The 16028-nt window shown below is 47.5% G+C and overlaps 1 protein-coding gene across 1 annotated transcript in view; it reads left to right on the top strand.

Annotated features, from left to right (window-relative positions):
- Positions 1–4794: 4794 nt before the first annotated feature.
- Positions 4795–16028, top strand: part of VCP (valosin containing protein) — a 34677-nt gene continuing 23443 nt past the window's right edge. The window contains exons 1-3 of the mRNA XM_081321726.1: positions 4795–4957; positions 12774–12885; positions 14319–14491. Of these exons, the coding sequence (XP_081177852.1) occupies positions 4941–4957; positions 12774–12885; positions 14319–14491 (302 nt within the window). The 5' untranslated portion in view covers positions 4795–4940. The remainder of the gene's footprint in view (positions 4958–12773; positions 12886–14318; positions 14492–16028) is intronic.

Below are 16028 nucleotides of genomic sequence, written 5' to 3'. Positions count from 1 at the left end.
TTTGTCTAAGCAGTGACTGGCAAACACCAGATGGCAGCAACTAATTAATCTTGGAAAAGCTGAGGATTGTGCTTGGCTAATACTTCCATGAAAAATTGCCAGGAGTCCCTGGTAAACTGGGAAGTAAACTGGGAAATAGGGGGAAAAAACTGGGTTAACTGGGAAGTAGGGGGGTGGGGGGGGAAAAACGGGATGGCAGGGAAGGGCCAACAGCCAAGCCCACCTGGTGAGAAGGAAGAAGTGGCAAACTTTTTTTTCCCACATACAGGTAGTCCTCGACCTACGACCACAATTGGACCAAAATTTGCATTGCTAAGCAAGACAGTTGTGAAGTGAATCTCATCCACTTTTATGACATCTTTTTATCATGGTTAAGTGAATCACTGCAGTTCTTAAGTGAACCACATCGTTAAGTGAATCCAGCTTCCCCCATTAAATTTGCTTGTTGGAAGCCAGTTGGAAAGCCCGCAGATGGTGATCACATCAACCTGAGATACCGCAACCGTTGTTGTTCTATCAAGAACTGATCTGCCACGTTTTTCTTGACTCCTGGTTCCTTTACTGCCTCTTGATACTGTGTTTCCCAGAAAATAAGACCCAGTCTTATATATATTTTTGCCTCCAAAAGAGACATCAGGTCTTTTTTTGGGGTGGGGGATGTCTTTTCCACTGGTTTGCCTTGCGGCAGCGGCACTAACAATTCTGTCCACCAGGAACCCACGTGGCCACCGCCGGGCCTTCTTTGGCTGCTCGCTGCAGCTCACGTGCGTCGCCCTGGCCTCGCCAGGAAAGGCCTCTGCAGCCCAGAACGGAGCTCTTGAAGGCCTCTGTTGGCAAAACGGAAGCCGAGGCTGATGCGCCGAACGGTGGCAAGCGGCCACAGAAGAAGTGGGCCAGCGGTGGCCATGCAGGCTCCTGGATGGGGCTGTTGGTGTTGCTGCTGCGAGGCAAGGCAGGTGTCAGGGTGTGGGAGGCCTGGCTGCAGCAGTCCTGAGGTAATCGGGTGCAGGACCCGTGGGGCAGCAACTTGATTTTTACGCATGCGCCTTGCCTCAGCTTGTACAACCAGACAGTGCAATGGAGTGAGCGGGGTCTTAACTAGGGCTTATTTGGGGGGGCGGGTAGGTCTTAGGCACAGGTAAAAATCAAGCTAGGGCTTATTTTCAGGATAAGCCTTATTTTCGGGGAAACACAGTAGTCTGGCCTCAAAAGCAGAATCAGTTCTAAGCCAGGGTGATTTACCTATTGTTCTGTTTGGTCTTTTTTTTGTAAGACCACAATAAAGCTTATTCCGAGGCTGCTCAACTTTCTTGGGAGCCTCTGACGGTGGGCAATGTCTTCAAATGCCTTTTGGCATGCCAAAAAGGCAACCTCCAGAGGGCTGACTCCATTCCCCATGGTTGATGAAGCAAGATTTTCTTCTGCAGAATCCAAGCTGATCTTCCTCCAGAAAGGCTCATTCCTAAAGGTGCTTAATGGACTTTTTCTTCTCTACCCACTTATCTGGCGCAGATATTAACCTAACCCTCTAGTGGAGTTTTTCAGGCCTCCGTAAATCCCATTTTAAAAGTGACCATGGAAGAAATCTGGACTTTGCTGAGTGCGAAGGTTGATGGTCATCTGGAGGGGGATGCTGTCTTAATGAATTTGTGTACTGGATTTGACAACAAGATTTCTTTAAATTTTACGATTCTGAAAATCGGGGGTTTTCAAACTTGGCCCTTTTATGACTTGTGGACTAACTCCCAGAATTCCTCAGCCAGGCACACTGGCTGAGGAATTCTGGAAGTTGAAGTCCACAAGTCATAAAAGAGCCAAGTTTGAAGACCCCTGCTGTAAATATTAGAAAAGCTGTTCCCCTTGAATAGTGGTATAACTTTCAGGACGGTTCTGGAGGGCCACCTGATAGGGATTGCTTAGGGGAGTCTTTGCTGGAGATTTGAACTCAGAAGCAGCCCTTGTTAAAGGATCTGCTCCCCACTGTGCTAAAAGAATACCCGATAAGTAGCAATTTCCTGTTGTAAAAGAAGAGTGCTCCTTACAGAGTGTGTTCAACTTGCAGCTGTTCATTGAGTGATTTAAAGTTACAACGGCACTTAATCATTTTTCATACTTAAAACCATTGCAGTATCCAAATGGTCACATGATCAAAATTCAGCCATTGGGCAACTGGTTCATACTTACGACGGTTCCACCATCCCAGGGTCACGTGATCCCCTTCTGCGACCTTCTGACATGTAAGGTCAATGGGGAAGCCAGATTCACTTAACAACCCTGATATCAACTTACCGGCTGCAGTGATTCACTTAACAACGGTGGCGAGCAAGATTGTACGGTGGGGTAAATTTACTTAACAGCTGTCTTGCTTAGCAACAGAAAACGTGGGCTTAATTGTGGTCATAAGTTGAGGATTCCTCGTATTTGTTGCACAATTGGTATTCTTTGTATGCCACCCATCTCTCTCTGAAAAGCCGACTTGTATGCAGAAGCCAGTTCTCAGTGCCGATGTTCATCGTATTCGAAGGAGAAAAGATGGGAGAGATGCCTGAGAGGCTAGTTAACCCCCAACTCTGTCTCTGCTGCTGTTCAGAAGCTCAAGAGATCCATTTAACCTGCAGCAGGCCAGGTGAGGGGCAGAGGCCCTTCCCCTCCTCTCTCACCACTTGCTCCCTGTATGTGTATGTTAAAAAAAAAGGTGGTGCAGCCACGTCCATTCTTTCACGGGTTGGCCCAAACCACGCTTTTTCATTTCGTGTAGTCTGACTTTTGCTTGAGCAAAAGCCCCAGAGAAGGGAGAGAATAGAAACTGAAAGGATTCGGTTGTCATCTTGGCTGGTGAAATGATTTGCAGGGGAATTCCAGGCAGCCGGCAAAGCAAAAGACTCTTAGAGGAAAAGCAGACATTCCCCTCTCTCTGCCCACATCCAGATGTTGCATTTCTGCCTTTCTCCTCAATCCCTGTGACTTGGCATTTAAATTAGAGGCAACAGAGAGAATTGGGAACTGGAGTCCAAACTTGGCAGCTTTAAGACCTGCTGACAATGATTATAAGGTAACATTTAGCCTTGGCTGTTCAAGACCCTGAGACCAGAATGCAGTGTTTCTCCACCTGGGCCATTTTAAGGTGGGTGGACTTCAATTCCCAGAATTCATTGTCTAATTTGGAATAAACAATCACCAGCCAAAACTTCCAAAAGAAAACAATGGTATTTTATTTTTACTACTTTGCAAAGAGGGTGTATCACATGCTCGCAGGTACAGTGGGCACACCTTAAATCTATATGCTTTCTTTATACCCATCACCGTGGCAAATTTACTTCCCATCTTTTCCTCATTAGCTGAGTACTCAAACCATCACAACCTATCCGAAGCGCCTAAAGTGAACACATTATTCCACTCCTGATTACATCTCCCGTTCCTCAAATTCTATCACTCCCTACCCTTCTTTACAAATTACCTTTTATAGTTATTAGAGGAGATCAACCCTGACTGCTCTTTAGAAGGCCAGATCCTGAAGCTAAAACTCAAATCCTTTGGCCACCTAATGAGAAGGAAGGACTCACTGGAGAAGAGCCTCATGCTGGGGAAGATTGAGGGCAATAGAAGAATGGGACGACAGAGAATGAGGTGGCTGGATGGAGTCACTGAAGCAGTAGGTGTGAGCTTAGATGAACTCCAGAAGATGGTAGAGGACAGGAAGGCCTGGAGGAACATTGTCCATAGGGTCACGATGGGTCGGACACGACTTCGCAACTAACAACAACAAGTTATTAGTTCCTGAGGGCTGTCTCTGAATCAACCGTCATGCCAACTAATTATAGTTAAAACTGGCTTTGAGCCTAGCAGGGGCCTCTGATCCGTACAATTTCCATGTTTAAACAGAATCTATGAGATTAGGAATATATACAGTGTATTCTTCCAAGGGTTAGCATGCCCTTCTACAGTTTCTTGGGGGGAAAAATATATTCTTTTTCCAATACACCCATCTTAAAATGGCCCAGATTGAGAAATATTGGGTTAGGGCAGGGGTAGGCAACCTTGTCTCTTTTATGACTCGTGGACTTCAACTCCCAGAATTCCTGAGCCAGCTATGCTGGCTCAGGAATTCTGGGAGTTGAAGTCCACGAGTCATAAAAGAGACAAGGTTGCCTACCCCTGGGTTAGGGGCACTAGGCGCCCGTTAATGTGTCACGAGGAACTTTCATTCAGCTCAGGAACGAACAGAAGGCGGCGCCTGGCTCCACGGCCCACCCGCGACAGCGATTCCCACGGCTGCCCCACCACCGGATCTGCCGCCACCCGGGCAGCCTTCAGACGCGAGCGACTACAAAGCCCATCCCCCCAGCAGCACATGCTTAGAAACAAGTTTCCAATTCCCCAGCGTCATGATGCCACGCCGGCGGACTACTTCCGGGGTCGTCCACGGCCCGGCTCATCCCACGCTGGCGCAAGGGGCTTATTTCCATAAGAGTGACGTCGTGTCAATCAATCTCTCCGTTTTTCGATTGGCTGCGAATTCTTTCGACCTACCCCCCCCCCCCCCCCGCAATCAGCGTTGCGTAGCTAGCCGGAAAGGGCCTTCGTGTTGGCCTTTCGCCTGAAATCTTCCAGGCTCCGCCTCGGACGTCGGCCGATTTTTCTGATTGGTCCGTCCGGTCGCCGGGCGGTTCTGCCTTCTTGGAGCAGCCCGCTTCGTCTTTAGCGGAGGGCGGAAAGCCGTTTCAGCTCGGGGCTGCGATTGGCCGAGCGTGGCCGTCTCTATTTTTCGGATTGGTCGCCGCGCCACCTGTTGCTAGGCAGAGTGCGGCCTAGCGCGCCGGGCGGAGCGTCACCCCCGATGAGTCGGCGCTGATCGCTGAGGGGAAAAACCCAGCGCGGAGCAGGCAGAGCCGAAGTGACCCTCGCCGCCACCGCGCCAGCCCACATCGCCGCCCGCCGCCATGGCCTCGGGACCCGAGTAAGTGCCTCGACCCGACCCCACCAACAGCCACCGTCGCTGCCCCCACCCCCACCCCGTGTCTCTCCGGCCCGCCCGGCCTTCCCTTGTCTCCGCGCCGGCAGGAGAAGAGCTGCGGCCGGCGACGTTGGCTCCGCGGCGCTGGTCTCCCTGCCCAGGCTATCGAGCGAACCGCCGCGGCGCCTTTGTCTGCCGGCCGCGGCGCTTCTCCCAGCCGCGGCCGGAACGGCCTGGCGAGGCCCGGCATGCGGCGTCCGGGCCGGTTGGCCGCGGCGTCCTCGGGGCCGGCTTGGAGGCCGGGAGACACGCCTCGCTGTGGGGAGCCGAGAGGGGGCACTGGGGTAGGCCCCCTCCCCGCAAGGAAGGCCCTCGGGGAGGGGAGTTTGGAGGGCCCGGTCGGGGCGGGGGGCGCCGGCGAGGCCTCCCTCCTTGCCTGCCCTGCCGGCGCCGGGGGCCCTCTGGGGGCCTCCCCACCCGGCGGGGAAGCGGCGTGACTAGGCCGGTGGCCGGGCTGGGCTCAGCCGGGCTTATTTGGGGAACCCTCCAAAGCCTCCTGGAGTGGGCCGCGTGGACCCCCTGGTAGATTTGGCGAGGAGAGCCGGGGCTTCCTGCCCCAGCCATCCCTCGGGTGGCCCCGGGAGATTTCATGGTTGCCTCAAAAGGCGCTTCCGTCCGTCCCCCCCCCTCCCCCCAAGAGACACCTGAACGTTTTTCTTTTTTCCTTTCAGACATTTTGCTTCTCATCCAAGGGGCTTCTTCACTTCAAGAACTTCGAGAACTGAAGAAGCCCCTCGGATGAGAAGCGAAACGACTTCAAAGGAAAAGAAAAGTCCAGGTGCCTCTTGGGGTGGGGGGTGGGGGGGGGAAACGCCTTCGGGACTCCAGAGACTGTGTGGTGGTTCCTTCCTGCCCCCACCCCGAGGCCGGCCAGAGAAAGGACTTCAATTCCCAGAATTCCACAACCTGCACAATCACGGCAGGGAGTTCCAGGGTTGGTTTAGGGCAGGGGTAGGCAACCTCGGCTCTTTTATGACTCATGGACTTCAACTCCCAGAATTCCTGAGTCAGCGTAGCTGACTCAGGAATTCTGGGAGTTGAAGTCCATGAGTCATAAAAGAGCCGAGGTTGCCTACCCCTGGTTTAGGGCAGTGCTGTATTTCAGCCGATGATTAGATGAATGAGTGAGAAGACAACAGACACCCACTCTCTCTCTCTCTGCTTTGTCTTCCCTGCCTGCATAAAGTGCCACCCCACTGGGTGTACTTGGTTTGGGCGATTAGAAAGATAAGATGCTCTGCTCAGGCCTCAAAGCTAAAAACGGGGGCTTTTACCTCTACTGATTTGGGTCAGAAGTGTGTTTTGGAAGCCCTTGGGACTCTCTGCACTTTGGCAAGCTTATTTATACGGATTGAGTTTAGTTCCAGGGCACCAGGATTCCACAGTTCAACCCTGAGCTAGGTGCATTCTCTTCCATTGAAGTGTGTTTTCTTGACTTGATTGAATTAGCAGAGGGTTGGTTTTCCTCCATGAATTTGGACTTGAAAATGTGGGTGCTTAGAGGAAGAAGTTGCTTTGATTCTTGTCCATCTTGGCTTGTGGAAGTTGCTAGAAAAGGACTAGCCAAGCATACAATGGAAATTGTAAATGCCTCATTTGGACAGGTTCTCTTCTATTTAAGGTAAGTGGCATTAAGACATTTGTTAAAGAAGTTGTCTTTGCTTGTTACCTGAGTAAGCCTAGATCCCTTTTAGTCATTCTTCAGTTTTTAGACAGAAATATTCCTAGTTGCTTAGGTGAATTGCTACAGTTAGAAAATAGGCAGGGGGTATCTCTCCCCGTTGTTTCTTTTTGATCTCTTGGCAGAATGATTCCTTCTCTCTTGAGATCTCTGGACACTATTATAAAAACTACTTTTTAAAAGTAGCTGCAGTCATCCTTGTGTGTCCTGAGTGTCTCCCAGTCTTGAGATTAAGACCATTTTTTCCCCCAATTTAGTAAGTGGTCTATGCTTGGACAGTGATTGGGGTGTGTTTGTTGTGGTTCTGTTGGATGGCTCAGCAGGTTTGGATACCATTTGGCCATTATCCCTTGCAAAGATTAGAAGTATAACAGATAGTTTTGGGCCTTCCTAAAGACAAATCTCGGTAGCTAGGACTATGGGATGTCTACATAGCCTGTGGCCAGTAACTCACAAAAAGCTGCAGAATTCTCTTCTGTAAGACACAGGCTGTTCAGTTTTCTTTTGAAACTGCTGGGGAAGGTGATTTAGTATTGGTGGAGTTCCATCAGTCAGCAACCATCACCCATTTCTATGGTTCTTTTCAGTTGCATCCCATGGAAGCTGTTAAAGTTCTGAGCCACGGACCAGAGCAGTGTTTCTCAACCCCTGCAGTTCTAAAATGTGGGGACTCCCAGAATTTGGCAGCAAACATGGTGGGGAATGCTTACAGTTGTCAGAGTTGAAAAACATACAGATAGCAATGAGAGGGGCATCAGCTAAGATGGAATCCTGACATGGCTTGATCAGTGGAGCTGATGAGTCAGCAGTTGAGACCTGACTGGTCTGGAGTGAGTGGCTTTCCCTTTGAAAGCCCACATTTGTAATTTAGGGACTTTTCACAGACCTTGACTCTTGACACCAAATGCTTTTGGCCGTCTTTGGTGGGCCAGCTCCATCTTATTCCTTGAGAAGTGGGACCTGGCTAAAATGGCCCATCATGTCTCAATTGTGGCAGTGAATTCTTCACTGAGCTGCTGTTGAAGATTATTCAGAAACTAATGTGGAATCACAATCAATAGGTAATTTGATAACACAAGCCGGGTATAGAGAACATTGCATTACTTTTAGAGTGCTATATGGTTTAGAATTGGGAGATGTGGAGGCCACTGTCTCCCTCACATATCAATCTAAACAGGAAGGCATATTTCTCAAAATACAGTTTGCTTTAAAAGTCACAAGAGCCATTCCATGTAGAGTGAATCGCAGTAGTTGAGCCATGAAGTGATGAGGGGTTGAATGGCTGTCCAGAAAAGTTTTACGATTCACAGTTGGCACAAGATGTACGTATTTGTGTAAAAATCGTGCTGGCCATGACCACCAATTGCTATGCCAGGTTCAACTCTCCCAAAGATGTCTGTGGAGATTTGCCATCATCCAGGTTATGGTTGTCCCAAAGGTGCTTTTTCCAAGAACTTTTTGGATGAGAAATTAAAACATTTTCAAGAAAAAAAAATCAAGAAGGTCCACTTGCTTTTTTGGAAAAGCACCTTTGGGACAAGCTACCAAAATATATTGCAAGACCAAGGGTGTCATATCCCTCTATTCTCATCCCACCACAGGTTATCTCCTAGGATGCCTAGTGCATTGTGTCTCCCGTGCCTGTGTCTGAATCCCAACTGATACTTTTCCTTTAGGATTCTCTATTGGCCAAACACTTTGCAAGCAAGTTTAAGTTAAGGCAAGACTGGGAGTATGCAATAATTGCCTAAAACAGGTAGGTTGTGTGATTACCTCTGGAGAAGGGAATACCCCTTGCTGGAACTATGCAAATCAACTTCCTGTCACCTCCCTGGCAACTTTTACAGACCAGGTAGGACAGGATTCAAGTTCATAGGTGGCAGCATTAATAGTTTGGACTATTAGTCCAGTTCCTCAAGATCCAAACTGATCTTAGGTAACTAAGCAAGATCCTCTCAGCAGAGGTTGCTCAGCTGGCCTCCAGCTCTGACAAGATGCAAGTGATAGGATCTACCAGATGCCTCACAACAGCTCAGTCGCAGGGCTTTCAGCCTTGTGTTTCAAAGCCACAAAGAGAGGGGGAGGGGGAGAGAGAGATCCACAAGTTTTAAAGTTGCCAAGGTTGAAGACCCCTGTGGTTTACAGAGTCGGCATGGTGCCCCCAACAATCTGGTCCTTATTTTACCAGCCCTGGAAGGATGGAAGGCTGAGTCACAATTGAGCCAGTCAGGATTGAACTCCTGGCAGTGAGCTAGCCTGCAATACTACATCCTAACCACTGTGCCCCATGGCTTCTGGTGTCATCATCTCTCTAGGCATTTTGTCTGCTTCCTCTCCCAGAGCTCCTTGGGTTTGTGGGCAGGGACAGCCCACTTAATTATCTCAAGGGCTGTCCTTGGCTGCTTATGTAGTCAGAAGAATCTCACCTTTGAAATTACAGCTGAAGCAGGTGCTGCAGTGGGGGAGAGCCCAGGCAGGTGTTAGTCTGGCAGTTGAATGCTTTTGTCTGGTTGTCTGCCCAGACTCTGTCGGCCTTCAAGCTTTCCCAGTTGTGAGTGGAGAGGGCAGGGACGGAGTCTTTCACAAGCCAACTTTATGCAGTATCACCTCACACCTCGGTGGGGTTGAGAACTTTCCCCGATGAAAACTTAACTTCTGTCTTTCATTTCTGACTCCATAGAAATCTTGCCTCTTCTGCATGGCTGCTTAATGCCAGGTCTGTTTATAGAGGCTGTCTCGCAGGCCCAAATGGGTTTATGCCCCTGAAACTGCTTTGCTAATCTGTACTGTAAATGCCTTTCTGGTGCCAAGCGCTCCAGATGCTCATTTGACAGAGAAGGTATAATCTGGCAGACTGACATCACGTAAAAAGTCAGAGCCTGCTCAACAAGTTTCATTAAAAATAAATAAAATGGAAAAACTTGAAATTAGGGAAGGAAGATACGGATGGGAGGGGATATTTGTAGCTCAGGATTGAGCCCGAGGTCAAGCCCAAGGATCCCATGGAAGGAAGATAGCTGTCAGCAGGTATTTAATATCATTATATAGGATGGAGGGCTCATCCTTGGAAAAAAGTTAGCTCTTCACTCGTCTCCTGAGGTTTATTATGCATTATGTTCTCAGAGGCTCAGAATAAATGCACAGAAAGTCTTTTCTGTCTATGATTTAATAGTAAGCAGACAACCCAAAGAATCCTCTTGTGTCAGCATCACCTGCCTTAGAGAAAAGCCCAGCTTGAAGGGCCTTTTATTTCCTTTTATTAGCAAAAGCTTTCTTGCCATGTTAGCTGAGCAAGCGCAGCCGGCCCCTTGAATCAGGCGCTTTCTGCCCCCCCCTCCCCTCCCCTGGGGATTCTGCCTTCTATTTTATCCAGCTAGTAACTGCCCTGGGGGCTCCAGGAACAGCTTTCTGAGCAGCTTCCAAGTCAACAAATCCCTCTAACCTGGTCACTTACTGCTGTGTCATCAGGGTTTGAATGACGGTAACAGCTTTTCTGCTGCTTGCCAGGGGCCCTTAAAGGATTGGGAAATTAAGATGGCCTTGGGTTTGGGCAAGTCGGAAAAGGGCTGTATTGATTCTCACAGTGTCCTTCCTGCATCTGCTTTATTTCTGTTTTATTACCTCAATTTGGCGGATGTTTTGATGCAGTCAACATCTCTTCCATAGGACTCTAGTTTGGCAGTCTAGTTTGGCTCAGCTGGCTGAATTTGAGGGACTCGTATCCTCAGCATTTTTACCTTCTTACTTACCTATTGCCCTGGAGACAGTGAGTCAGATAACACAGAAGCTGCAAACCACGATACCTAGTCAGTTTGTTTGTTTTTAATTGAAAAGGTTTAAAATACATTTTTGAAACATCTACCCCTCCCCATCCCTCCCATCCCAACACACCCCCCCCCCCCGACTTCCCAGAGCCGAATACAGGGTATTACATCATACAATCTTACTCTAAAATATTCTAATTACTATAAATACTCTTTAAACCCTATCGCACTTTAACTCTCCTTAACCATAGAAAAGAAAAATAATATAGCCTCTAATTACAATAACTAATAACTATTCAAATGCTAAATGATAGTTTGTAGTCCCATATTTGTTCTGAATATAATCAATCCATCTTCTCCATTCCACTATATATCTCTGTTGCGAGTGATCTTTCACATATGCCGAGATTTTAGCCATTTCTGCCAAGTTCGAAACTTTCAAAGTCCATTCTTCAATAGTAGGTAGGTCCTCCTTCTTCCAGTATTGCGCTACCAAAAGTCTTGCAGCTGTTATTAAATTCAGCATCAATTTAGTTTCTATAATAGTACAATCAGTGATAATACCCAACAAAAACAATTGTGGTAAAAATCTTTGTCTTTTTCTTAAAAATCTTCTGCATGTTCCACCAAATTTTAATCCAAACCAAATTTTAATCCAAAGATACCTAGTCAGTTTGGATATGCTCACTTCACGAGCTTTTTGCCTGTCATCTGAGTGGACTAAAATACTGTTTTAATTACTGTTTCTTTTCCTTGTGACTGGTGTTATTAGAAATCAGATCAAACACTTCAGAAGAAATATGTAAAAAGGTGTAGTAGTATTTCAGCTTCTTGAAGATAAAGTAACAAGTTTGTATAAGGAATGTAGTGGGTTTTCAGAATAGCCTGTTGTTGTTTCTGGCTATGAAAGAATTGCAAGAGACCCTTTTCAGTAAACCCACCCACCCACCCAGCCAGCCAGCCAATCTCATTGGAGCAAATAGTGATTGAGGGGCTGAACTTCCTTCCCTTGGGATCTTCCCTCTGTCCTCCTCCTGGACTCCACCTTGACTGGGTCTGTAGTCTTTAATCTTACTCAGGTGGTTGAAGGAGACTTTACAGAAGCTGTTCGAAATTCAGCATCCCGGAATCTGCAGGTGGAGTAAATGTCTATGGAGATTCTCCATTGTCCAGGTCATGGTTATCCCAAAGGTGTTTTTTCCCAAAAGGCAACTGGACTTTCTTGGTGATTTCCCTTTGAAAATGTTTTGCTTCTCATCCGAGAAGCTGCTTATAGGATGAGAAGCGAAACGTTTTCAAAGGTGGGGGGGGGGAAACCCCAAGAAAGTCCTTTTGGGAAAGTCCTTTTGGGAAAAGCACCTTTGGGACAGACAAGTGGAGTAATGCTTGATGGGACATGTGCCAGAAGAGAGGACATGCCCTCAGAAGAAGGCCCATCATCCTCAAGTTGTCGGCCTTAAATTGGTTCTTGAAGTTTCTGTGCCTACAGTTGGAAGGCACAAAGTAATCCCTTTTTGTGAGGGCAAAGATTGTAGCTGGATGCAAACTCCTGCTCAGGAGTTGGGTTGCTAGGGAGCACTGTGCACCAGTGGAGTTGCACTTTCACTTCCAGAGCAAAAGTTAGGCTCTTTATGAGTCACATTCTTTAAGAAGTTTTGAAAATTGTCCACGTAGGTAAATGAAAGTGTCGTCCTTCCTTGGTCTGGTGATACCCGAGCGCCCTCTCTGTGAGAACTGCAAACAAGGATAAGGGGTAGGAAGGGCTGTACAGAGTTCTGACATAAGCTAGCCTGAAATGCCTTTTGGAAATTCTAGAAATGGTTTCTTTTTAATTTATTTATTTATTTATTTTATTCGATTTATATACCGCCCTTTTCCCGAAGGACTCAGGGCGGTTTACAGGGCAAATTAAAAAAGAGATACAATATACAGATTAAAATAATGATGTAACTTCTTTCTTAAGGCTTCAGTGAACTGAGAGGCTTAAAGGAAAAAGGTTTGCCCGTGTTTGAAACTGGCCAGAAATTCTCATATTGAGAATTAAATAAAAGTTTGCTGCAAAAGGCTGCTGCAAACACTTTTTTTTCCTCGTAGCAAAATTGCTAGTCCTGTAGTAAGTGATTCGTGAACGCTTCTGATCAATAACCGCTTAGCAGAAACCCAATTGAAGAGCCTATTAAAATACTTTTAGTCTTTGTGTTGTATTAATATGACGTGCTTGTTTAAGAGTAAAAGCAATAGCACGTGAATGAAAAATAGAATGGGGTGTGGCTCTGTTTCTAAAGTGACCAGCAACTCTTTTCTCTGTTTACAGTTCCAAAGCTGATGACTTATCAACTGCAATTCTGAAGCAGAAGAACCGGCCCAATCGGTTAATTGTTGATGAAGCAATCAATGAGGACAACAGTGTGGTGTCACTGTCGCAGGTGTGTGTGCTGCATAATAGAGTGGAGCTAGTTAGCAGATGAATGGACATTTTCCCAGAAGGAAGCGAGCCTGCTTCTCCAAGCTGTTTGTGGGGGAGCTTTATTGATAAGCTGCTCCCCTGTTCTCTGTTCCTTTCTCAACAAAAATTTGCCTCCTTGCAATTGGTCCATGCAGCAGTATTTTTCCCCCCACTCCTGTTATAGCGTAAGAGTTCTTCCCTGTTGCAGAGGAGGGCAGCATGCATCTCTCAGCAGCGATCACTAAAAAGACTAAAAACATTGAATGACCCTTGGAACAGTTTCTTCTCTCCACCATGAAAAGCTAAAAGATTTCCACAAGCCTCTGTTGTTTGGCTACTGCTGTTTTTCATGGTCGAAATCCTGTCTTACCAAAATACAACATAGATGCACGTTTGGAAAGTCTGTCTCTGTAGTCTGGCGTGATCGAAATGAATTCCCATCCTACGAAAGGTGCTTGTCTCTCTTTTGCTGTTTCTGTTGAGTTAATGCAACTTTTCAACTGCATAGGTAGTCTTCAATTTACAACAGTTTGTTTAGTGACCGTTTGAAGTTACAAGGGCACTGGAAAAAGTGACATGACCATTTTTCACATTTCTGAGAGTTGCAGCATCCCCCTGGTCACGTGATCAAAATTCGGACCCTTGACAACTGGGTCATATCAGTGTCCCGGAGTCAACGGCGATCCCCTTTTGCAACCTTCTGACAAAAGTCAATGGGAAAACCAGATTCACTTGACAACTGCATTACAAACGTAACAAATGCAGTGGTTTACTTAACTGTGGCAAGAAAAGTCATAAACTGGAGCAAAACTCAACAAATGTCTCACTTAGCAACATACATTTTGGGCTCAGTTGTGGTCATAAGTTGAGGACTACCTGTATTAACCTGTTCAGGATTTCTTGGGACCACAAGCTTGCTAATTGGCAGCCAGAATGCCCAAAGAAGGCGTAATGTCCACTCCTCTAGAGCGGGTCCCATCGGTCAGGTTGACCTAGATCAGGTAGGCAACCTTGGCTCTTTTATGACTTGTGGACTTCAACTCCCAGAATTCCTGAGCCAGCATGGCTCAGCTTGGAAACACTCCCTTTCCAGCATGGCTGGCTCAGGAATTCTGGGAGTTGAAGTCCACAAGTCATAAAAGCCAAGGTTGCCTACCCTTGCCTTAGACATATGGACTTCAACTCCCAGAATTCCTGAGCCAGTCATGCTGAGGGAAAAGGGAGAGGTTTCCAAGCTGAGCCATGCTGGCTCAGGAATTCTGGGAGTTGAAGTCCACGAGTCATAAAAGAGCCAAGGTTGCCTACCCCTGCCCTAGTAAGTTGAAGGGATATCCAGTTTCAAGCAAGCAAAGTTCATTCCCAGATTTCCCGGTTTTGAGTAGTTGTTTTTCTCTCCCTACTCATTGTTTCCAGGCCAAGATGGATGAACTGCAGCTGTTCAGGGGAGACACGGTCCTACTCAAAGGCAAGAAAAGGCGAGAGGCCGTCTGCATTGTGCTCTCTGATGACACCTGCTCGGATGAGAAAATCCGCATGAACCGAGTGGTTCGCAACAACCTAAGGGTGCGCCTAGGAGACGTCATCAGGTGAGGCTGCAAGAAGGACTTGGGTATTCTAAGGGTTTAAAGCAGGGGTCTTCAAACTTGGCCCTTTTATGACTTGTGGACTTCAAGTCCACAAGTCATAAAAGGGCCAGGTTTGAAGACCCCTGCTTTAAAGAGTTTGTCAGGCTGATGAACACAAAGGCATCTGTTGAAGCTCTAATTTTTGTGTAAACTACCAATGCAGCTGGACTTTGGAAAATGTGCCTCTTCCTTGTAAATTGATCTGTTCTTAATGGCTCAGCTTTAATGGCAGTGTCAGATCCACTTCCACGCTGTTTTCAGGAAAAGTACATAAAGATGTACTATGAAGTTGCCAGGAATTGATGGATTTTTACCCTGCAAAGTTATTGAACTGATGATTAGCTGAAAGCCAATATTCTTCTCACAAAGGAAGACCTTCATTCCAATGACAGATTTCCCCCCCCCCCCGGCCGGGCGCCTTCCTCCCCAGTTTTATGCATACCCTCAAAATCTGCTGTGGAAAAACAGTGCAGCGTTTCTCAAGCGCGGCCACTTTTAAGCGGTGTGGACTTCAACTCCCACAGCATAGCTGGCTGGGGAATTGTGGGAGTTGAAGTCCACTGTGCTTAAAGTAACCAAGGTTGAGTAACACTGGCTTAGTTGGATGAGGAACTGCACAGAGAGTGATGTGTGCCCGTAGGATGACATACATATCTCTGTTCCAAGAGCTGCATTGGATGCTGGTTTGTTCCCAGGTGCAATTCAAGATGCTGGTTTTAACCTTTAATGCCCCCTCCCTAAGGTATGAGGCGGTCTGTCAGAGGGACCACCTCTTCCCGATCACAGCTACCCATCCCATCAGGCTGAGTACAAGAGGCAGGCTGCTGCTTCTGCTAAGGAGTTCCGTCTGGCAGGATCCCAGGCCCATTCCCTTAGCGAATGTGACGTGATAAGCGCCCCCTGGTGTTTACAAAAAAGTCCTGAAATTATGAAGGTTGCCGCACCATGGCAGTTGTTCACCCTTATGAACGATTGCAGTGGCATGCAACATTCACTCGGGCTAGTCTCTTCTTCCTCCCCTCCCCCAAGTCTCCCTAGGCCAGGGGTAGGCAACCTTGGCTCTTTTATGAGTTGTGGACTTCAACTCCCAGAATTCCTCAGCCAGCCATGCTGGCTCAGGAATTCAGGGAGTTGAAGTCCACGACTCATAAAAGAGCCAAGGTTGCCTACCCCTGCACTAGTGGATACTCACATTGCAAAGATCGAGAGATCCTTCGCTTTTTTGGCTGTTTCACTGCTTCCTTTGGTGTGTTCGCAGAGAATAGAGCCCTAAAGTAACGCAAGATCATGCGAGATCAGTGGCACAAGATCTCACGTTACTGATCTTGTGTGCTCTCTCTGTAACAGACCTCCGGAGGCACGCAAAAAGCCTCCCCTGGAGACCGCTGAACCGTCTCCTGGCATCCTTTCCGGACTGCAGCAGTCCAGAAAAGGCCTCTTGATGCCCAGATTGGGCCTTCAAAGCCTGCTGAAGCATCTTTTGGCATTCTTTCCGGGC

This window comes from Vipera berus (genome assembly GCF_964194415.1).
Source record: "Vipera berus genome assembly, chromosome: 2".
Lineage (NCBI taxonomy): Eukaryota > Metazoa > Chordata > Lepidosauria > Squamata > Viperidae > Vipera > Vipera berus.
This window is presented reverse-complemented; position numbering and strand designations above follow the sequence as displayed.